The sequence below is a fragment of the Mixophyes fleayi genome, chromosome 4 (genome assembly GCF_038048845.1).
Source record: "Mixophyes fleayi isolate aMixFle1 chromosome 4, aMixFle1.hap1, whole genome shotgun sequence".
NCBI classification, from domain to species: domain Eukaryota; kingdom Metazoa; phylum Chordata; class Amphibia; order Anura; family Limnodynastidae; genus Mixophyes; species Mixophyes fleayi.
Window position 1 is genome coordinate 235,080,522 of NC_134405.1, and position 23,255 is coordinate 235,103,776.

Here is a 23,255-nt window from a genome sequence, read left to right on the forward strand (position 1 = left end):
ACAGGCTCCTCTTTTTGCACGGAAAAGAAAAAAATATATATTTCTCTTTCATCCAGTCTGGGGGACACTGCTTACCATGGGTTGTGGAGGGGAGCTTGAGGAGTTGGCACCTAACTAGTTAACTTTTAGTGCTGCCGACAGACCCCTCACCTCTACAATCCCCCTGCCTCTTCCTCTTCCTGTCAGTTTTTTTCAGGTGCCCTGGAGATGGGCAGTGTTTTTTATAGCTAGTATAAATTTTAATTTTTTTTATTTCTTTATTTTATTTTTATTCACTACTATTGGTGGCAGTGCTGGAGTGTGTTCTATGATAGAGAACACACTCACAGCCAGCAGCGCAGGCATTCTCCTGTCAGATGGGAGCCAGAGGCTCTCACTGACAGGGAAACTTTCAGAAGGGTGCCTAAACTGAGGAGTGACAAGCGGTCTCATGGACCGCTGCACTCCTCCAGCCTCCCCGATAACCGGCGCTGCCATGACAGGCATAGAGTGCCGGTTATCGGATTTACAATTGGCGGCGGCCATCTTGGATTTTCGGGCCAGCAGCGCTACGGAGAGAGGAGGAAGGGGGCTATACCATGGTTCCCCCCTCATGCATAGGAGGAGGGCGCCGGGTATGTCGCTGCGGAGACCTCTTTATTAGAGGTCTCCACTATCTGCCACGCTCCATTTTTGATTTTTTTTTTCTATTTTTAAAACTGTTTTTGGAGCTATTGAAGGGGGGGGAGCTAATGCATAGAGTTCCCCCCTCCTTCCACAGAGAGATGGTATATCCCAGTCTTCTGGCGCCAAAAGAAGCCCGGGAAGAGAGACCAGAGCTGAGGGAGAAATCACAGGACAGACTGTTGTGGATTTCTCTCCTTTGTGGCCCCTGGCTAAGTATCAGCTTATTAAACACATTTTTTTGATTTTTTTTTTTTCTGTGTAAAATAGTAGGCTAGTTAGGTTTTACATATAATCTCCTACTTGCCTACATATATATATTGCTGTTTAACTTAAAAGTACAACTTTTATTATATAGATTAGTTGTTTCTTGTTATGCAATCTGTTTTTTTTTCTGCATACATATCTCTCTATATTCTCTCTGTTTACACAGCTAGATTAACCCATTAATCTGTGTGGTTGGTGTGCCTTCCTTTATAATAATGACAGATAAGGGAAAGGGGCCCTATTGCAAAATATTTCACTTGTTCAAAGTGTCAAGTTAAATTACCGTGTGGACAGGGGGACCTGTTGGCGCTCTGTTCTGCATGTGATGCAGGGGCTTCCACTGTGCAGACTCATCAGTCCACAGCCCCTCTGATGGAGGAGCCGGCCTGGGTGGCCTCCCTGACAGTCGGTTTCCTCCTTAGTTCAGATGGTATTACAATCTAACCAATTGCTATCTAATATGGCTACTTCGGTGGCTTCTAATAATAGCACTCAGCTGGGCCTCCCTGTTACCACAGGCTCCATTGGAACGTCTTTACCAGGACCTTCCTCTTCTGACCTAACCCCTATCCCCACGGAAGCGGCATGGTCTACAGCCTTCCTTAAAGGTTTAAATAAGCTTAACTTGTTGCTTGAGTCCCCAAATATCTCGTCCGTTAGAAGAAAGAGACCTAGATCAGATAATCCTATCATGGTCCTTTCAGATTCGGAGGAATCTTCTGAGGATGAGGGGGCTGTTTATTCCGAGTCTGACCAAGTTCAGTCTTCGGAACAGGAGGATAGTTCTAAAAGCCAAATTTTGTTAACGATTTGGTCTTTGCGGTTAGACAGGAGTTGGACCTCCCAGAACCGGAGGATCCTACGCCTAGAGACAGAATTCTGTTTAAAAAGGCCAAAAGAAAGGCTTCCCGTTTTCCCCCTTCTAGGGAACTCGTAGACATTGCAGAAGGAGCATGGAAACAACCTGAGAAGAGGTTCTCAGTTCCCAGAAGATTCTCCTCCTTGTATCCCTTACAGTAGGAGGAGGTAATTCGTTGGGAAAGTATTCCTAAAGTAGATGTTCCTATAGCCCGTTTGGCTAAACACACCTTACTTCCAGCTCCTGGTTCAGCGTCCCTTCCGGATGCCAATGACCAGAAGGTTGAACCCCAACTGAAATCTATTTAGCGGCTGCAGGTTCGTCCTTTAGACCCACATTTGCTTCAGCTTGGGTTGCCAGAGCCATGGAAGTATGGGCAGACCAGCTGGCAGAGGCCTTACAGGGCTCTGATTTACACCCCCTGGCCTTACATTTGAAGGAGGCATCGGGGTACATTTATGAGGCGGCCAAAAATTCAGCAGCTGTCTCCTCCTCTATACAGGCTGCATCCATTTCAGCCAGAAGAACTCTATGGCTGAAATCCTGGGAAGGAGATGCGGAATCAGAAAAAAGTCTGTTGAAATCATTCCTTTTTCAGCAGCAGGTTTGTTTGGTCCGGAATTAGATACCTTGATATCCCAGGCAACTGGGGGCAATAGTACTTCCTTGGCCAGTTTTCCCAGGTAGGAGCAGGAAACCCAGGTTCAGCTCCTTTTTGTCAGCCCTTCCGTGGACCCTCCTTGTCCAGGGGACAGTCCTTTAGGGGTAAACAGCCAAATGCCTGAGGCTCTTCTTCTAGAGGGAGATCCTCGTTTTCGGCCAGGCACCAGGCCTCCAAGCCACAGGAGAAGCCTGTGTCCTGACGATCACTAGTTTCCCCGGGGGGAAACCCCAGTGGGAGGCCGTCTGCCTTTGTTTCTTCAACAGTGGACAGCGTCCACCCAAGACTCTTGGATTCGGGGCATTATATGAAGGGGATACAGGATAGACCTGCTGGGCCCCAGGCCCCATCGTTTCTTCGTAACCCCTCTACCCCGAGATCCATTCAGAAGACAGGCAATACAGGATTGTGTCACCTCTCTTCTCTCTCAGATAGTTATCTGCAGGGTTCCAGTATTCCAAAAGGGACGGGGGTTTTATTCAAACCTGTTCTTTGTGAAGAAGCCGGACGGCTCCTTCCGACCCATTTTAAACCTAGAGAGCCTCAATGTGCACCTAGGAGTCTACACATTTCGGATGGAATCTCTGAGGTCGGTAATAAACGGTTTGGAGAAATGTCAATTTATGGCTTCCATAGACATAAAAGATACATACCTCCACATTCCCATATGGAAGGGCCATCAGTCTCTCCTCAGATTTACTGTAGGACCCTTCCATTATCAGTTTCGGGCCCTCCCATTCGGCCTCTCCACGGCGCCGAGGGTTTTCACAAAAGTCATGTCGGTTATGGCAGCTCGTCTTCACCTTCTGGGCATCCAGGTCGTGCCTTATCTGGACGACCTGCTCTTCAAATCCTCCTCAGGGAGTTGTTTGCGTTATCACTTGTCCCTTGCCTTAGCGGTTCTCAGGGGCCACGGATGGCTCATCAACTTGAAGAAGTCTCAGATGGTTCCGTGTCAACGCATGGTTTTCCTGGGCCTCATCATGGACACCAGCCAGCAAAAGGTGTTCCTGCCTGTCGAAAAGGCTACTTCAATTCAGGAAATAACATCCCAGGTCTTGTCCTCTCCCAGCCCCTCAATCCACTTGTGCATGCGGCTGCTGGAAAAGATGGTGGCCTCTTTCGAGACCATTCCATTTGGTCGAGCCTACTCTCGCTGTTTTCAGTGGGATCGTTGAAGAAGTGGTCAGGATCCCACCTACGCCTTGATCTCCAGAAGATCTCTCTATCCCCGAGATCCAGAGAATATCTCCAGTGGTGGCTGATTCAGGATCACATGACAGTGGGCAGATCCTTCTCTCCGTGGGCGTGGGTCATAGCCACGACAGACGCCAGCCTGAAAGGTTGGGGGGCGGTTATCCTACACCTCCGGCTTCATGGCATTGGGTCGGTTCAGAATCATCCCTACCCATAGATGTGTTGGAGCTGAAGGCTATTCTTTTGGCCCTCAAAGGAGGACAATCCCTCCTCCAGGGCCACCCTGTCAGGATTCAGTCCGACAATGCCACGGCTGTGGCATATGTCAACAGACAAGGAGGAACCAAGAGTGCAGCGGCAATGAAGATTGCAGCCCAGATTTGTCTTGGGCAGAACTTCATGTTCCGGAAATATCGGCAGTATTCATCCCAGGACTACACAATTGGGAAGCCGACTATCTCAGTCACAACCAAATGATGCCGGGGGAGTGGTCTCTCCATCCGGAAGTCTTTCAGTCCCTAGCACAGAGGTGGGGTCTTCCGGACATAGATCTTATGGGCTCCAGACACAACAGGAAGGTCTTCAGGTTTTGCGCAAGGTCAAGAGACCCCTTAGCGGTGGCAGTGGTCGTCATGACCATGCCATGGGAGTTCAGGATAGGATACCTATTTCCTTCCATCCCCATGCTTCCTCGCGTTCTCAGACGGGTAAGGCAGGGAGGTCTGCCAGTAATTTTAGTTGCTCCCTCATGGCCGCGCCGAGTCTGGTACGCAGACATAATCTCCATGGCAGAAGGACCCGGGGTTCGTCTCCCATCTCAAGACGACCTTCTCCTTCAGGGTCCATTCCGTCACCTGAATTTACCTCAGATCAGTTAACGGCATGGCTGTTCAAGCCAGCCTCTGGAGGGCTAGAGGTTGTAATCCTCCAGTGTGGTGAACACTATGATGCGAGCCAGAAAGCCAGTCTCAGCTCGCATCTATCACCGGATTTGGAAAACCTATATCAGATGGTGTGAAAATAGGACATGTCACACGTCCTCTTTTCATTTCCCTAGTTTTTGGCTTTTCTTTAGAAGGCCTGGAAGCAGGGCTTCGTTTAGGTTCCCTAGAAGTTCAGGTATCGTTACTTTCAGTCTTTTTTTCACCTGAAATTAGCAGTTTTGCCAGATATTAGGACTTCCTCCAGGGAGTCTTGCATATTCAGCCTCCCTAGGTTCCGCCTACAGTACTGTGGGATCTCTATCTGGTGCTGGATATGTTTAAAGGGCCTCCCCTTGAGCCTTTTACTTGTGGCAGATTGAAATGGTTGACCTGGAAGGTCCTATTTCTTTTGGCTATTGCATCTGCACGTAGGCTTTCAAAAATAGGAGCTCTGTCCTGTTGGGAACCATATATTGGTTTTCCACGAGGACAGAGCGGTGTTGAGAACCCTTTCTTCTTTCGTTCCTAAAGTAGTTCGGTTTTCCATCTGAATCAGGAAATTGTAGTTCCGGTCTTCTCATCTACGTTCCATCGGATCAACAGTCTATGGAAAAGTTAGATGTGGTTAGGGCTCTCCGCATTTATTTCAAAAGAACTTCTCAGTTTAGACATACTGATTCTCTGTTTGTTCTTTATGATGCTAATAAGAGAGGCTGGCCAGCCTCAGAACAGTCCATTGCAAGATGGATTACGGATACTATTAGGCAAGCTTACATAAGGCTAGCCGGCCGGTGCCAGAGAGACCTGGTCCTCTTTTTACACCGTTACAAAAATTTTACCAGTATAATGTATTTGCATCCGTGGATGCAAATTTCGCTTGTAATGCTTTGCGAGCGGGATTTTCAGAGTAGTCCCACCCTTAGGGGGTTGCTTTAGAACGTCCCCATGGTAAGCAGTGTCCCCCAGACTGGATGAAAGAGAAAAGAGGATTTATGTACTTACGTTAAATACGTTTCTCTGATTCCGTCTGGGGGACACTGCGATCCCTCCCTTCTGCTTTTCCTCTGTGTGCTCTTGTTTGACTGCCCTTTTTTCTCCTTGGGCTTTTTAATTAACTGACAGGAAGAGGCAGGGGGATTGTAGAGGGGAGGGGTCTGTCGGCAGCACTAAAAGTTAACTAGTTAGGTGCCAACTCCTCAAGCTCCCCTCCACAACCCATGGTAAGCAGTGTCCCCCAGACGGAATCAGAGAAACGGATTTAACGTAAGTACATAAATCCTCTTTTTTTTTTTTCCTGGCTTCTTTCATATTGGAAGATTTGTTATCAGAGCCTAAATGGTAGACTCTTCCGCGTGTGGATGCTGCAGTTACAAGGTTAGCCAAGGTAACTACTATTTCTTGTTCTTACATAGCCACTCTTAAGGATGGTACAGACCATTAGGTTAAGGCCGTCCTTAAGTTCATTTTCGTGGCAGCATGTGCCTCTTTCAGGCCTGCTTTGGCATCTGAGTGGGTTAACAAAGCAGTAGAACGCTGGTCAAAACACTGTTTTCAAGGTTTGTTGGCAGGCAGGCCTTCCTCTGAACTGCTTCCATTAGTGGAGCAAATTCAGAGGACGATAGATTACGAGAGGCAGCTACATACGCGGGACTGATTGGTGCACGTATTTCTGCCTCTGCAGTTTCAGCTCGTCGTATTCTCTGCCTTAAGTCCTGGAAGGCTGATGGGGAGTCTGAAAAGGTTCATGAGACCATACTGTTTTCTGGGGGTCTTTTCTTTGGACCTCAGCTTGACTCCATTATCAAGTCAAGCTACAGGTGGGAAGGGCACTTTTCTCCCAGTTAATGCTCCCAGACAAAGATTATCCAAATTCCAGTCCTTTCAGTCCTCAGAAAGGTTTCGGGGTTAATATTCCTCAGGCCAATCTTCTACAGGCCAGTCATCTGCCCCTAGGGGTGGTTTGCTGCGTGGGTGCCAGGCCTAGTCCGCTTGACGTCCAGCAGCGAAACCTGCAAACAAACAGTCCGCATGACGGACATTTTGCTCCTCCGCTGTCGCCAGTGGTGTGAGCTCGTCTTTTCTTGTTCAGGGATCAGTGGTTGCAGTCTACTACTGATGTCTGGGCTTGGGTGTAGTGGATTGAGGATACAAGATCTATCTGCTCGGTCTTTCTCCCAGACAGTTTTTGCCATAGGGCTTCCCATTTGTCCACGAAATTCTGGCTCTGAAAATGTTTCAACACCCATGTCACCGTGCCCAGGTTCAAGATCGAGTCTTTGAGCTCGGTCATTCACGGCATGGAACAAGGAAAATTCATGGGGATTCTAGACATCAAAAATGCCTATCTTCATGTACCTATCTAGAGGGGTCATCAGTCCCTTTTGAGGCTTGCGGTTTGGTCACAGCACTAACCATTTCAGGCTCTTCCCTTTGGTCTGGCCAGGACCCCACGTATCTTCACAGAGATCATGCCGGTCGTGGATGCTCTGCTAAAGTCCAAGAGGATTACAATCATCCCTTGTCTGGACGATCTTCTTCTAATGACAGCCTCCAAAGGTGCTGTAGGCGACATATCCAAGTAGTAATCCAGACTCTACAGTTTCACGGTTGGATTCTCAACTTCAAAAAGTCCAAGTTGCTCCCATCTCAGCAAATGATCTTTTTGAGTATTTTTTTTTTATTTCACATCCGTCAAAACGGGTGTTCTTACCAACCAAGACAGGATTCTAGCCTTGTAGAACAGGGTAAGATCTTGGTTGGCAGCAAGGTAGCCTTCGGTACATTTCGCCATGAGCGTTTTTGGCAACATGGTATCGACTTTCTAGCCGGTCCAGTTTGCTCAGTTTCATGCACGGCAGTCCCAGTTGGATCTTCTGTTGCAATGCAACAAATACCATCTGAATCTGGCGGCCCAGGTATTTCACCTGTCTCCGCAGACCAGTTAGTTGCTTCTTTGGTTGTTACATAAACAGATTCTCGCCAGGGGACGCAATTTATCAATTTAAAATTAGACTTTAATCACAAAGGATGCCAGCCTTCGAGATTAGAGGCCTTCTGTCTTCATGCTCGGTTTCAGGGTTTTTTGTACTCAATAGGAATCCAAGCTTCCAATCAATGTCTTTGAACTGTGAGCAGTCTTCATGCTCTTATAAGCGCACAACACTTGCTGCAGGGAAGGCCAGTGAAGATTCAGTCAGACCATGCCACAGCAGTGGCATACCTCAATCATCAGAGTGGTACCAAAAGTCTCTTGGCCATGCGGAAATTGTCCCTTCATCCTAAGGTGTTTTGTCAGTTGATGGAATGGTGGGGTCATCCGAATATCGACATGGTGGCATCTCGGATGAACCACAAGGTTCTCCTCTTCTGCTTCCGTGCAAGAGATCCTATGGCTGTTGCAGTAGACGCCATGTCTGTCCCTTGGAGGTATTGCTTAGTGTACCTTTTTCCACCGGTAGCCATGCTTCCAAGGGTGTTAAGAAAGGTAAACAGAAAGGGTGTTTCAGTTCTTCTGATAGCGCCGGATTGGCTGCAAAGGGCCTGGTACACCGACGAGTTCGGACCTGGCGGATGCCGCTACGCCCGGATCTATTAACTCAAGATCCCTTTTGTCATCTACAACGTCTGGCTTTAACGGTGTGACTGTTGAAGCTATGATCCTTAGCGCAAAGGTGTTTCCGAACTTGTGGTGCAAACCATGCTTTGTGCTCGGAAACCAACCTCTGCAAAGATTTCTCATCGAGTCTGGAAAACTTATTGACTGGTGTAAAAAGAAGGGATATCCTACTTCTTCTTTTTGGTTGGCCAGGTTTCTTAGGTTCTTGCGGGAGGGGTTGGATGCAGGTTTGCGCCTTAGTTCTTTTTAAGGTCAGGAGTCAGCTTTTTCTGTCGTCTTTCAAAGAAAACTTGCTGTCATTCCTTATGTGCACATTTTCATTCAGGGCGTTCTCCATGTACAACCTCCATATTTTCTTCCGGTACCACCATGGGATTTGAATTTGGTGTTGAATGCTTTACGGCATTCGTCTTTTTGAACCTTTGAATACAGTGGAATTCAAATTTCTATCCTAGAAAACGGTTTTGCCCATTTCTACGGCACGCACAGTTTTCAGAGCTTTATCTTACAAGTCTCCTTTTCTTGTTTTTCATAAAAACAGGGCAGTTCTTCGAAACCGGACCTCTTTCCTTCCTACGGTTGTGTCTGGTTTTTATCTAAATCAACACATTGTCATTCCGGTCCTGAATGATTTTATGTATTCAGTTTAATGATATTTCTATTGGTTTTCTCAATGTTGTCCGAGTCTTCCGAATTTATGTGCAGAGGTCTCAGAAGATGCGCAAGACTGACAATCTTTTGAGTCTCTATCATGCTCACAAAAGAGGCTGGCTAGCTTCTAAAGTAATTACTGCTAGGTGGATTACGGCTGTTATTCGTCAAGCTTATAGTAAGGCTGGGGAGCCTGTCCCAGATAATCTATGCAAGCACTCTACAGGGTCTGTAAGTGCTTCCTGGTCGGCCCGCTATGGTGCTTCCAAAGAACAGCTGTGTAAGGCGGCCACGTGGTAGTCTGTACACACATTCACTAACTTTTACAAGTTTAATGTGTTTGCATCCAAGAATGCAAGTTTTAGAAGAAAGGTGTTTCGTGCCATTTCTTCTGAGCGTTCCCTCCCGTAGGGCAGCTTTGGGATGTCCCCGGTGTCCCCCCAAAGGAAGGCAGAGAAAATGGAATTTTTATACTTATATAAAATCCGTTTCTCTTAATCCATTGGGGGACACCGGGTGCCCACCCTTAATGCTCTAGTTTCTCCTACAGTTTGACATGTAGTCTTGTTGGTAAGAGAATGTTGTTGTTTGTTAATTTTATTCTCTTTTCCTGTTTCTCTCTCTCTCTGCTTTCTGTGGGCTTGGTTAAACATAAACTGAGGCTGGACAGGAAGTGGGGTATAGAGGGGGAGGAGCTAGGGCTTAGTTAAACAGAAGTTTAAAGTGCCAGTTCGCCCTGTCCCTACTCTATACCCCAATGTCCCCGGTGTCCCCCAATGGACTAAGAGAAATGGATTTTACAGAAGTATAAAAATCCCATTTTTGGCATGTTTTCTTCATATCCTGGTTTCTCTGATAAAATCCACTCCTGGAATCTGCCTTGTGAAAGACACTCTGTGATTTTCAGCTGGCAACTATTTGTCCTGCAGAAAGCTACACCAAACATATATTTAAAAGCATTGATGCAATTTTAGCAGTACCATGGGACATAGTTCCAAATGAAACCCATTTTCAACTTTGGTGACCTGTGGGTAATGTGTGGGAGTTATGTAAAGCTATTGTTGGGCGTTTACCAGCTGATTCATTTTGATGTTTAAATATACCCAGGTCTGTTTTTGAAAACCAGTGCGCTCACTACTGCCTTAGCTTGTGTGTTAAATCCATGATTTTGCATGGCAGTGATGACATGGCCCTTCAGACTGTCATGGTAGTTAGCTTGTCTATACATAGGGCAGACAAATACTATTTTTTTCTTTTTTTTTCTTTTCTTGTGAAAGTCTTTAAATCTTTGGAGTAACAACTGTTAAACAAGTAATATAAATTACATTTGTGGTGCTTTCTTTTTAATTGACTTAGAATATTTTATCTTTGACTGTCCGTGCATTGTTGTATTTTAGGTTTCTTATTAGACAAAAAGATTGGAGTAAACCAACCAAAACGTATTGAAAATGCCAAAATACTTATTGCAAATACAGGAATGGATACAGACAAAATTAAGGTTGGTGTTTTTTAATGAGTCAGATTGTATTTTTTTTTTTTTATTATTATTATTCTTTCATTCCTTATTCCGTTATTCTTTTTTTGTTTTTAAACAGGTTTTTGGCTCAAGGGTACGTGTAGACTCCACTGCTAAAGTGGCTGAGATTGAACTAGCAGAGAAAGAGAAGATGAAGGAAAAAGTGGAGCGTATTCTGAAACATGGAATCAACTGTTTTATTAACAGGTAGAAACTTAATCTACCATACATTTAATGTGTGTAATATTGACTGATGTGCATCCTGAACATCACTAATGTTAGATTGTAATAACGATCTGTTGCTAAGGTGTAGGGAAGAAATGGACCTCCCTGTCCACCTCCCCTTGTAACGAAATTGTTACCAGTTACTGCTGCTTCTGCATAGTAGTACACGGCCTTCTAATTTAGCTGCTTACCCTGTGCCCGAGATCCACGTCTAATGGTTTCTGGGCACCAGGGTTGAACTGGAACCTGTTACTGGCAACCTGTTACCAAAGCTCCAAGCAGGGAGTGATTAGGCAGCTTCTATTTTGGCAGAACATTTTAAAATGTCCTCCGGCCTTCGTTAAAGTCTGAAAGAATGTTTTTATTCTGCCGGTAGTCTGCAAATGATTACCTAATGTCATAAGGCTTCTTTTAACTGTTTGTATTTTTGTGACACTATCTCCTTTCAGTCACTCTGCATGATAATCTAACTTTGATGCAAGTGGTTGTTTTTGCAGTTTTTTATTTTTTTGCATTAACAGTTTCTTTTTTTTTTTTTTCCTGTTTTGTAGGCAACTGATTTATAACTACCCAGAGCAGCTGTTTGGCACTGCTGGAGTTATGGCGATAGAACATGCAGATTTTGCTGGTGTTGAGCGTTTAGCTCTTGTTACAGGTGTTTTAACTTTTGTTCTCTTTTTTTTTTTTTTTTTTTTTGAGGGTTTTTAGCACTCTTCAATGAAAATAATTTGTGTATATGCGTATTACATGTAATTATTGCAGAGTCATTGAAATAGAGTAATTTGACCAATCCAATTTTTTTTTTTCCTTGAAATGTTTGTTTTTATTTCAGGTGGAGAGATTGCCTCAACCTTTGATCATCCTGAGCTGGTAAAGCTTGGAACATGTAAACTTATTGAAGAAGTAATGATTGGAGAAGATAAGTTGATCCATTTTTCAGGGGTTGCCATGGGTAAGGATTTGTCCAAATGTCAGTTTTTTTTTTTTTGTTACTACAGAGTTTTGTATTTAACATAAGCAATCACTATCTGTTTGTCTGTGTTCACCAAACTTAAATTTTCATGTGCATTTAAAAGAGAATAAGAAAGTACCATGTATCCCCATGTGTTATACTTCAAGGAAAATGAGTGTGTGGATTGTGGGATCGTTCATTAGAGGTTCTAGTCCCAAGGTGTCAGGATATTGAAAATAAAATTTTACCACCCCATGCCATTTGTATCATGTCACCATGTATGATTTTGGGGGTGCATGGGTTCCCATTACCACTTTCTTCAAGCATACTTTTGTTTGAGCTTATGTCTATGGGTGCAGGTTCTGTTCTTTTCACCTGATTTAATTACCCAGTCAAGACTGATCTTTCCTCTACAGTTTTCGAAAACTGCTACTATGCTGCTGCCATTCGTTTTCACTTTAGTAGTACAAGAAATGATCTTAGATGTTCTACCAATCTGCTCTATATTGAAGACTATTAAGTAATAAAATCAAATTTCACTGGCGCTTCACTTCCAAATGCAGCCTAACAGATTTTAAATGTAAACATACACTAGTTTACCAACAGTAATACAAAATAAAATATATATAAAACCCTTAAAGGCGCAAATGTAATCTCATAAAGGGATACTTATATTTAGTATATAGATGTCTTCAAGAGGTAAGTGCGTCTCTGGTAAGGCAGGTCACTCAGTGTAGTCACAGTCGCATAAGGAAAAATAAATAATAGTGTAATACTGTAGGGAATATGAACCTATACACAATATTAAATAATAGTTCATTCAATGTTCATAGAAGAAATGTGCAATAATCCTCATCTTAAAGACACAGGGAATGTTCTTAAGAAATTGAATACTCTAAAATGGGCGGAAGATTTTCTTCTAATTACTGCTGATGTGACGTCGTTGAGTGACCTGCCTTACCAGAGACGCACTATATTGAAGACTGACTATAGCTCTGATCTTCAAGTGCAGCCTTGTCTGATGTTATTAACCTATTATCTCATTTATCCTTTGGGGTTCACTGCACCATAGAGTATAGAGGATCCTCCAGGACTTTGGCAAACATCTTATCAAGCTCCCTGCTCCTCCCTCCTCTACATCCCCATCCTGCAGAGAACTCAATGGGTTGTCTCTCGTTTGTTTTTTAATATTATCTGACTGCAGCTTCTTTTTTTTTTTACTATTACCGCTGCGGCAATTTGGCTGCAGACAGCCTCACTGTACTGCTTGTGATCTGGAGCGGGCTGAGAAAGATGCCTTACACATACAGGACAATAGAGTCTGCTGAGTCTAGCAGTACTCTTTTCCTTTGTCTCAGCAATTGAATATCTGGGGGATACAGCCCTGGATGCTGGTGTTGGGTCTAGAGATTTTGCTTCAGTGGCTTTTACTCGCCAAACTCTCTGGCTCTGGATAAAGATCAATAGCCAGGCAACAGGCACAAAGAGTTGCATCCGGCTGATAAAATTTGTGAATAGCGCATGGTTGTCATTTTCGGTCCTTTCGCACTGCCTGTAAAGGTAACGCTCTAGTGTTGAGAAGACAGTCCTCTGTCCCTTGTGGAGGACAGCATAGAGGCAAGCAAGCCAGGTTTGTAAAGAAGCCAACAGCAAAGCCCTCAGACAATTTATGTGCATGATGTGCAGTCAGCCCACCCAGTAGAGACTGGTGGGAGCTCATCTACTTCACTTCTGTGATCAGTGGCTCCATTCCACTTCAGATTACTGGGTCAGGGAAGGTATGGATTTGGGGATACATCATCAATCTCCTCAGAGCTCCATACCAATGCTTTTCACTTCCAATGGACTGGACTGTGCAAGAAGCCATTCATAGTTTACTCACCATGAGTTTAAACACCCCAGTGCCAGCAGATCAGGACAGGCTTTTATTCCAAATATTTTCTTGTTCATAAGCCAAATTGTTCTTTTCAGCCTATTGTAAACCTCAAGACTTTCCACACTGGTGTTTGGGTGGAGAGGTTCAAGATGGAATCTTTGAGATCTCAATTATCCATAGCATGGAACAGTATGAGTTCATGATTTCCATGGACCTCAATAGTGCCTATTTGTATGTTCCAATGTCTTATGAGATTTGCGGTTCGGTCTCGCCAATTCCACTTTTGACCTTTTGCCATTTGGTCTGAGAATGTGCCGGTTTCAGCCACTGTGCTCAGTGGTGGAACTGAAGCTTCCAACCTATGTTCTAGGATTAATGGCAGTGTCTAAGCGCTCTGGTTCAGGGACAGATCTGTTCAAGGAGAACCCCATAAGGTGGCTTGCATAAGTTATCAGGGAGGCACAAACCAGCAGGTGCCTCCCTGTTCTGGCGATATTGGTCTTGTTTATATCAAGGGTGGAAAACTTGGGGCAACTACCTAATTAGGCATGTTCTGCATCACTTAGAGTGGTTCCTTTACCCAGGCATCTTCAAGACAATTGTATATTTTTGGCTGACTCCATTTCTCCACATGATGGCCTTCTGGTTGAACCACAAGGGGGAGCTCTTATACTCATGGACCAGGGAAACTCTGGCGTTCCTTGCGGACGCCTTGCTAGTTCCAGTGGATTTCAATCTCTAATTTTCTTCTTTTTTTTTTTTTTCTTTTTGCATAAATCACTGTAATAGACTATGAGTAAAAGCTTGTTAATTGCCAATTTCCTTGGTTTGTTTCTTCATGGAGCTGTTAATGATTTAAATTTCTGGACTGTATCATGTTATTACCAAAGTCACATCGCACGTGATGTAATGAGCAGAGGAGATTTGGATTGCTCCTCTGAGTTCTGAATGCACTATAAAACCCTCCCCTCCTTCCCCATCTGCCATCTCATAACATGCTGAGTGTCAGAGTATGACTGCCAGTCATACTTGTATACTCTCCAGTACTTTACGTGCTATTTAAAGAAGGGGAAAAAAAACCTATGTGGGATTGCTGTTTGCATCCCTGTCTACCCCATTATCTGGCTCTTCAAAGGATACTCCAGTGTGTTTTTGGACTACCAGGTGCAATTAGTTATGGACTATAGGTCTTTTAATGGTTTTTGAGGTTCATCCAATTCAGGATTGAGTGTATTAATAGTGTGCTTATGGAATGATGGACTTTCTTTGTTCACAACGTTATCAAAGACCCTTATGCTCATTACGCTATTTTGCAGCTATACTCGCTGTCTTTAGTCAGAAGAAAGAAAACTTATTCAAATTAACTTTCCATGTGGATATCTTCTGACAAGTTGAATTTTCTGTTCATGTTAGTAGCCTCACAACTCTAATACAAAGTCCACTGTGTATGGGTTGATATCATGCTACTTTCTTGCAATACTATATGGTCTATATTTTTATGCTTTTTGGGGACCTATCTGACTAAATGGGAGATGGTTCCAGAGTTGTGATCCTGCCATCTGGTAGGCCTGTTGATAAACTTATGTTCCCTTCCTTTACATCCTGAACTTTAGCTCCAAAACACTCTCTCCAGTTTTTTATGAGGAACTGAAGACAAGGGGACTCTCCCAGTATAGTTAGTATACTTAGGCCTTCTAGCTTTTATTTATGGGTAAGTGTGTTCTGATGTTTAAGATTCAACTCTGGATTTTTTTTTTCCTATTTGCATATAGACTATAGACATGCAAAGTGTTATTAATGACATGGATCTGTACTATTTGACATTGCAGGAGAAGCTTGCACTATTGTTCTTCGTGGTGCAACACAGCAGATTTTAGATGAAGCAGAGAGGTCTCTTCATGATGCACTCTGTGTACTATCTCAGACCGTGAAAGATACCAGGACAGTTTATGGAGGAGGTATTTGATATAGATATTCTTACAGTACTTTTGCAAGTTTGCTGGGATGTTTCTAACTATAACCTTTGAACTTTAGGATGCTCTGAGATGCTGATGGCTAATGCCGTGAGCGAGTTGGCCAAGAGAACACCTGGGAAGGAGGCTGTAGCAATGGAGTCTTTTTCCAGAGCTCTCCAAATGGTAATTTAGACAGGGTCTTTAATTGTTTGAATTACTGTTTTTTTTGTTTTGTTTTTGTTTGTTTTTTACTGCGCATACAGCCAACCATATCTTATTGTACACTTCTTTTTTGGTTTTGTTTTTTGTTTAGCTTCCAACTATTATAGCAGACAATGCAGGCTATGATAGTGCTGACCTGGTGGCCCAACTCAGAGCTGCTCACAGTGAAGGAAAGTCAACATATGGACTAGGTATGTACAGACCTTTTGACTAATATGTTTTAATGTTCTCTGAGGGTGTTCTAAAAAGCAAAGGGCAGGTAAAATTTGAGGAATTAAGCCATAACCATGGTTATTTAGAGAATTGTGGTTTTATGTTGCCTAATATACCTACATCTAAGAACACCAGAAATATTTGTGACTGATAATAAGAATGGGACATATCTTACAACACAAGTACAGGGACGCTAATTGCTTTTATGAAATATATAAAATGAATTGTGTGCCTTCTGAGATATGTTGGTAATCTCTCAAAACAACAAATGAGCTATATACTTTACTGTTATTTTGTTGGATGCATGATGGACTTAGTGATACATAGATGGATGCATACAAACGTCCCATTTCTCTGTAGATTCATGTGACCCGTAAGATAAGTAGCACAGCAACTACAGAACAATTAAACAGAAAAAGGGGGAGAAAAATGTGCTGCACTTCCTATTTTTGTGCCACAGAAGAGAAACAGAACGTTCTTATGCTGTTTAATGTCCAGCCTACATCCATCTGTGTTTTATTAAGCTTATACCCAAATGGTTTACTATGACCTGTGAATTAAATGTGTGTTAACTGGATTTTATACTTGCGTTAAATTCTTTTCTTTGAGTCCATTGGTGTTATAGAACCTCCATTAGTATTTTGCCACTTTTCAAATCTTCAAGCAATTTAAGCTTCTCCTGCTTCAATATTCCCGTTCTGAGAAACATTTTACTTAGCTAAACTTCAACAGGAGAACTCATGTAATAGGTGAGCACTCGGTATTTCCCAATAGAGTTAGAGAAAAGGAACTAACCAAAGAATAAACTTATAAAATCCTATTTTCTCTTTCACCCTTTTGGGGACACTGCACCATGTGGATGTCCCAAAGTGTTGGGTACGCTCAGATTTGTAGTGTGCAAAACCATTGAACTTGTAAAATTTCGTAAAAGTATGAAATAAAGATCGTGGCCACAGCTGCTCAGCCGAAGTACTGCATAGTGCCATCCATCCAAGTGCTCACTGATCTGGCGGAATGAGCCATCACTTTATAAGGAACAGGTTTCAGGTTTTTAACAAATCGCAGAAGTCATCCATCTCGCTATAATCGGTTTAGATGCTGGCCAACCTCTTTTAAAAGTATCAAAGATACTCAGAAGATGGTCAGTCTTAGTCTAATGTCCTTCTGACATATCTTTAATTCACTGACGACATCCAGTAAGGGCTAATCCTGTGATTCTGATTAAACCAATGTAAGCTGAAAGGATGGTTACATGTAGAGAACGTCCCGATCCTCATGAAAAAACAGATTAGGAGCTCTGCAAGACAGAACACCCAGTTCTGACACCCTCCGGGCTTGAAGAAAACTCTTCTATGTGAAAAACATGAGATCCACTGAGAGGAGTCTCCTTCACCACCCTAGGCAATCGCTCTATAATGGCATCCATCTTGGTTAAATATTTCCCTTTATCCCGTATCCTCTTAGGTAGAGGATAAAGGGTCTGCAACCTGCTGGTAACCTGAAACTTCTGTTTAGGATTAGTCCATGCCTCATAGAGCAAAGAATCTAACTGTAGGGTTGAAGGAAAGAAAACCAACTGGTCGTCTTTCTCCTATACAGTGCATTGTCAGGCACAGCTGACTGCTCGCTGTAATGGATCAGCACAGTGGCCTAGTGGTAAACACTTCTGCCTCACAGCACTGGGGTCATGAATTCGATTCCCGACCATGGCCTTATCTGTGTGGAGTTTGTATGTTCTCCCTGTGTTTGCAAGGGTTTCCTCCGGGTGCTCCGGTTTCCTCCCACACTCCAAAAACATACTGCTAGGTTAATTGGCTGCTATAAAAAATTGACCCTAGTCTCTCCCTGTCTGTCTATCTGTGTGTGTGTCTATATTGGGAAATTTAGACTGTAAGCTCCAATGGGGCAGGGACTGATGTACAGCGCTGCGGAATTAGTGGCGCTATATAAATAAATGATGATGATGATGATGAATGGATCTGCCATGCCTGTTGCACTGCCCTCACTAAAACATCCACTTCATTCCATCTTATAGAGTCCTTGCCAAGGCAACAGCAGTATACAGTGTCTGATCCCTGCTACCTTGCACTCTTTCTGGGAGGAACACTCAGTCAGAGGCAGGCCTAGGGAAATACTGACTCTTCTTGGGGGTCTTGCACATAAGGATTTTCCAAAATCCTTTCGAAGGAGCAGAAACTCTAACCAGTCCCTACACTGACTTAGCCAGGGTTTGTGCTCTTACGGGCTTGTGTAGTGGCATCAATAAGTGCTTAGATGACATTTGGCAGAGCACTCGCACTTAACCTTTAACGAAAGAGATAAAAGGATTGGTCCTCTCTCTCTCGTGCGTGAACTCAGCAATGGACTGAGCCATTTATTTAGCCCAGGCTGGTTCTGCCAGATCATCGTTGAAACCCCAGGTGTACACAACAGACGGGACAACTTAGACCGTCATTTCACACAAATATATATTATGTATAACTGATGGAAGGAAGTCTTGATATACTTTACAACAATTATCCATTACAGCCCCATGAGGGCTGGCCATCTTATTGCTGAGTGATAGTGAGGATTTACAGATGCCTCATTTGCGATTTTATTATGTTGATTTTTATACTGGATGTTATTGCTGACGATTCTGCAGCTGCTTTTTACAAAGAGATTGAAACAATTTTAAATGTTGTTGATGATGATCTTGTGGTGTTCTGGAGAAAAAGTCACCCATCAGAAACACATTAAAAAAAAAATTATTATTTTGTTAAAAAAAAACTTTTATTTTTATTTTTTAATGATCCATTTTTTTCATGTAATGTAACTTCAATATATATTAGTCACTTACCTTTTTATGTTGCTCCTCTCATATACTGATGAGTGATAGTGAGAGGGACCCCTCCAAAGGAAAGCCCACTTCAGGAGTGGGCATTCTGCTAAATAACCACCAGAGCTGGAAATTAAAAACGACCGTGGTGGGAAATTCAATTGTAGAAAATAAAGTTTCCAAAACAGCCCAGCAAAAGCACCCTGTCCTGATGGGCACTCTAAAACAAAACAAATAACTGATTTCCCTGCAGGATGGGGATATAGAAGAGGAAGGAGCTTGAACAGCTTAAATATTTTTAAAGTCCTAATGGAAGCTCTATATCCTCATGGTACAATGTGCCCCAAAGAATGAAAGAGGAAGGAGCATTATACATCACATCTTTCAAACATAATATGTGGTCTGTAGCGTTATTGCAAATTTAAGATTTAGTTTGTGATTTATGGTTCAGAACGGATTTTGTTTTAATAAACCTTTTGGATTGAATCAAAATGCATAAATCTAAATTACATTATTTCTACAAAATCACAATGGTGCCATAGACTAGTAACTTGACTAGCATGATCATATTTTAATTTTGCTTTTCAGACATGAGAAATGGCATTATTGGAGATATGGGAGAGTTGGGTATAACTGAAAGTTTCCAGGTAAAGAGACAAGTTTTGCTGAGTGCATCTGAAGCTGCTGAAGTCATCCTCCGTGTAGACAATATTCTTAAGGCTGCACCAAGGTAACTACAGTTAAATCGAAGATTTAACATTTCCTTTCAGAGGTTGGATAAACATGTCCGAAGTGCTAAATACTGCAAATCCAAATGGAACATCTGAGGATATATTTGAATATCTGCTTATACTACCTGCTTTGGGGGTTTGCTTTTCTTTGAAATAAAAATAAGATAAGGTAGCCAGGTCAGCCATATAAAATTAAACACCCATGAAATACATATTGCCTTACTGGATTACATGTGGTTTAAAATGCAAGTATAGTAATATTTGCAGACCTAGAGGGCAGCCAAGTTGCATGTATATTTCATATGTGCGCAACCTTAAATGGTTGATAGGCCAATATTAACTTTTTGGGTTTTTATTTTTGTTTGGTTTTTTGCACGTTCTATATTCCAAATCGTTATACCAAAATTACTTCATTTGTTGATTGTTTGTCTGAATTTTTTGTTTGATGTTGCTGGTTTATAAGATGTGCAAGTTGTAGTTAGCAGTGAGTGTGGCGTGACAGTGTGTGTTGGATTTGTCTGGTTCATAAGCAATTGCTATATTTAGATGGGTCTTTCATTTTGGCTATGGCTGAGCAGGTTTCTTAAAATTGCTAATGAATAGTGGCACTCAGACCTAAGCCTATCCCCCATACTCAACTCTCTGCTTCCTATCCCCTTCATTGTTTAGCCCACTTTCAAAACACCACATCCATAGTTTGCATATACTTTTAATCCTTTCATAATTTTGATTTCATTACCTTTAATGACAAGACTGAATTTCATCTTCAGGCGTTTGAGATTGTTTCCACAGGAAAAATTTAAGTTCATAATCTACGTTAGTGAACTTTTATATTTAATTTTTTTTGGGGGTGTATTGATGGGACTCTCTTCTTTGAGTCTCAAAGATACCAAAAATGTTTGTTTTATGCACACTTTGGTACAGTTAAAGGGCTGAGGGACATGAGTACGTTATTTTCATTTTTTATTTTTTGTGTAAAATTTGTTGCGACTAGGACCAGGATACAGTGATCTCCTTTGAACAATGACTTATCCTTTTAAAATACTTGGTCATGACTGATAAATTCAAAACCATTCCTTTTTCACAACATTTTATTAACCGTGTTAGTGTCTGGTTCGTAGCATCCCATCTTTCTCCATCCTACAGACAGGCAAAAACTCCCTAAAACCCTAGACATTGGGGGAACCTCCAATAGACCGCTATCAAGCTACAGCCATATGCTCACCATTCAGCTCTGGAGTTGGAGCAGCTATGAGGCTTGCTTAATACACACCTTTACAAAAACTGCCCCAGTGACTACTCAAGTTATGGGAATCCCAAAAAAGTCATACCCGAATTGTAAGCTGTATGGAGAGCATTTATTTTGTTATACTCCGAGGTTGTTAATGGAGAGACTTTACCGAACGCCATGTATGATGCAATAATTACTATCTTGAATTTTATTGTTGGTCGTACATCTGTTTATTATTTTCTCACATGAAAGTACTAGACTATCTAGTGTCTTTCTTCCTTTGTACATACTGACCAGTTTGGTTCTCTACCGAACAAAAAATGTAGATGTCATCCACTAATACTGATACTGGAGCCATACTTTTCCTTTATTTAGTAGAGTGGGTATAATTACTGTAAAAATGACCAAAGCCCCAGGTCAGGGTGAATGGCTACATAGCTGTTTTTAGGGGTTGTCACAAACTCTTTTAGCAATAGTCTCCCGGTTATGCTGATTAGAAGGTTCGCCACCACTAATGGTTTTGATCATGGTTACTGACAGCAAAATGTATCAATGTATGTCAGTGACTTTGTTAATGGTAGATGAAAGCACGCGTAGTATTTTGCTTGTTTTTTTTTTTTGTTTTTTTTTTCCCAACTAACTAATCCAAGTCCATCCCTTCATTTCACTGCCATTAAATCCTTTTACCTGGGATACTTACGGGTATATAAACACCTATAACAGTGGATAGTTTCTGGTATAAACTGGGTTCCCACGAGTTTATTCAGCTTAAATTACAGGCATACGTGTAAGTTAACTTTATTTTCTATGGCAAGAACTCTATATAAAAATGGTACAGATGCATAGTTTTGTTATTATGCAATACATTTTATAGTTACTGTGCCATTTCTCTACTTAACTTTCATTCTACATCTTTATTAGTATAGAGTTTACATTTGGAATATTTTCAGATCAGAGTGTGTATTGTTGTCTAGTGAATTATGGCGTAAACAGTGTTTGAATATTTATAGACCTATTTTCCTGGGTGTCTGGCTAATGCTTTCTGGTGTTAACCAGGATGTTGACTTAATCATATTATGACTGCAGTTCTGTGGAAGGGGTTTCTCTGATATAACGCAGAGCTGGTTTGAAATGCATATTTAATAATATACTGCAGATAAGCCAATTCTGATGCTTTCTCCCAATCCTTTTTTTCTAAGTGCTAAGCAGTAAATGTGTTTGTTGTACTTTTGGCTGTGTTGGGAAATGGACAGGTCAATGTTTATTTGGTGTGTAAGGGGGTGCCAACCTTCTAAATGAAATTCATACCCAGCTTGATGTTGGAGATACAGTCTAGAACTGGAACTGCAGCTCTCTAATGACTTATAATACTTGAAGAATTGTCCTGCCTACGCAGTTATGGTAATGGTGGGAGTTCCGATTCATATGAAGTGCAGCACTACCTGCACCAGTACTTTGGTGGACGTATCATTTGAGAGCAAAGTATCTGCATATATTGTGGTGAGAAGTTTGTTGCATGGCTCCTCCATCCTTGTACTCGAGCACATTGGAGAGAGCAGTGATCATCATTCTGCTTCCATTGTCCTGGGAATGGATGTGTGGTGCAGTTCTATGAACGCATTATGTTTCTTATAGAACTGTTACATGCAGGTGGAAGTTAAAATGTAACTGGAATATTTTGCATTTCACAATGTAATTTTATTTTATATGATGCTGTATATTGTGTTATTGTTGTATCCATTACATTTTTCTCTCTGTACTACGTAACAAATGACCAATCTATTTTTTTTTTTTCTGTTTTGTTTAGGAAACGTGTCCCTGATCATCACCCCTGTTAAACATTTCAACAGAAAGCAGAGTTTGTGGACCACACAGCGGTTAGATGCTTATCGACGGACAATAAAGGCTGTATGATTGTCATCGTGGCACTTGAGGATTTCACCCACAACTGTGGTTTATTTATTGTTACAAGAAATGTTTCCTTTTTTTTTTTGTCACAAAATTTTGGTAATGCATTACTGTACTCTTTCCAGACACAGCGCTTAAATAAAATGTTCAGATGAAGGTTGTTTTTGCTTAATTGAGCAAAGCTGTAAGAGCACAGTAATTTACCTATGTTTTGAAGTGAATGTTTTAAACTTGCAGGTTATCAGTTATACAATTGCTTTGCCATTCTATATGAGCAAATAAATAGGGGATAGTCATTACCTTTATAAGGAGTTGTTGGTGAGTGAGGAAAAAAAATTGAATAATCTTTGACAATGCACATGACTTCAGGTTTTTTATTTCATTTACTAATACAAGATAATTCAGTCCAGCAATTCAATACAAAAGCAAACCAGTACAAAATGGATTAATTCCACATGCAACACTGATAACAGGTATGTGCACTCAGTGCACCTAATAAATAATTTCTGCATTGCAGCTGCTTGTGAGTCACCGGAATTCTTGTTTCCTAGAGACATGAATATTTCTTCTATTTGTCTGCATTCCTATTTCTCCTCAGTGGAAGTCTTTATATACTTAACTGTGTTATTGTCAACATAGAAGACATGAGAAGGGTAATAATAAGTAAATCGGATAGTGTGTTTCCTTTTTAATACTCATTTGGATACTCCTGTAGAATGAGCCGGCTACCTTGTGGATGGATCCTGATAATATGGTCCGGTCCGTTCTATA

At 42.0% G+C, this 23,255-nt stretch overlaps 1 protein-coding gene across 1 annotated transcript in view; it reads left to right on the forward strand.

Moving 5' to 3' along the window:
* CCT2 (chaperonin containing TCP1 subunit 2) overlaps positions 1–23,000 on the forward strand; it is a 36,338-nt gene extending 13,338 nt beyond the window's left edge. The window contains exons 8-16 of the mRNA XM_075209517.1: positions 10,235–10,335; positions 10,433–10,560; positions 11,130–11,233; positions 11,411–11,530; positions 15,236–15,364; positions 15,441–15,544; positions 15,675–15,774; positions 19,203–19,344; positions 22,384–23,000. Coding sequence (XP_075065618.1) covers positions 10,235–10,335; positions 10,433–10,560; positions 11,130–11,233; positions 11,411–11,530; positions 15,236–15,364; positions 15,441–15,544; positions 15,675–15,774; positions 19,203–19,344; positions 22,384–22,414 — 959 coding nt within the window. The 3' untranslated portion in view covers positions 22,415–23,000. The remainder of the gene's footprint in view (positions 1–10,234; positions 10,336–10,432; positions 10,561–11,129; positions 11,234–11,410; positions 11,531–15,235; positions 15,365–15,440; positions 15,545–15,674; positions 15,775–19,202; positions 19,345–22,383) is intronic.
* The last annotated feature ends 255 nt before the right edge of the window (positions 23,001–23,255 follow it).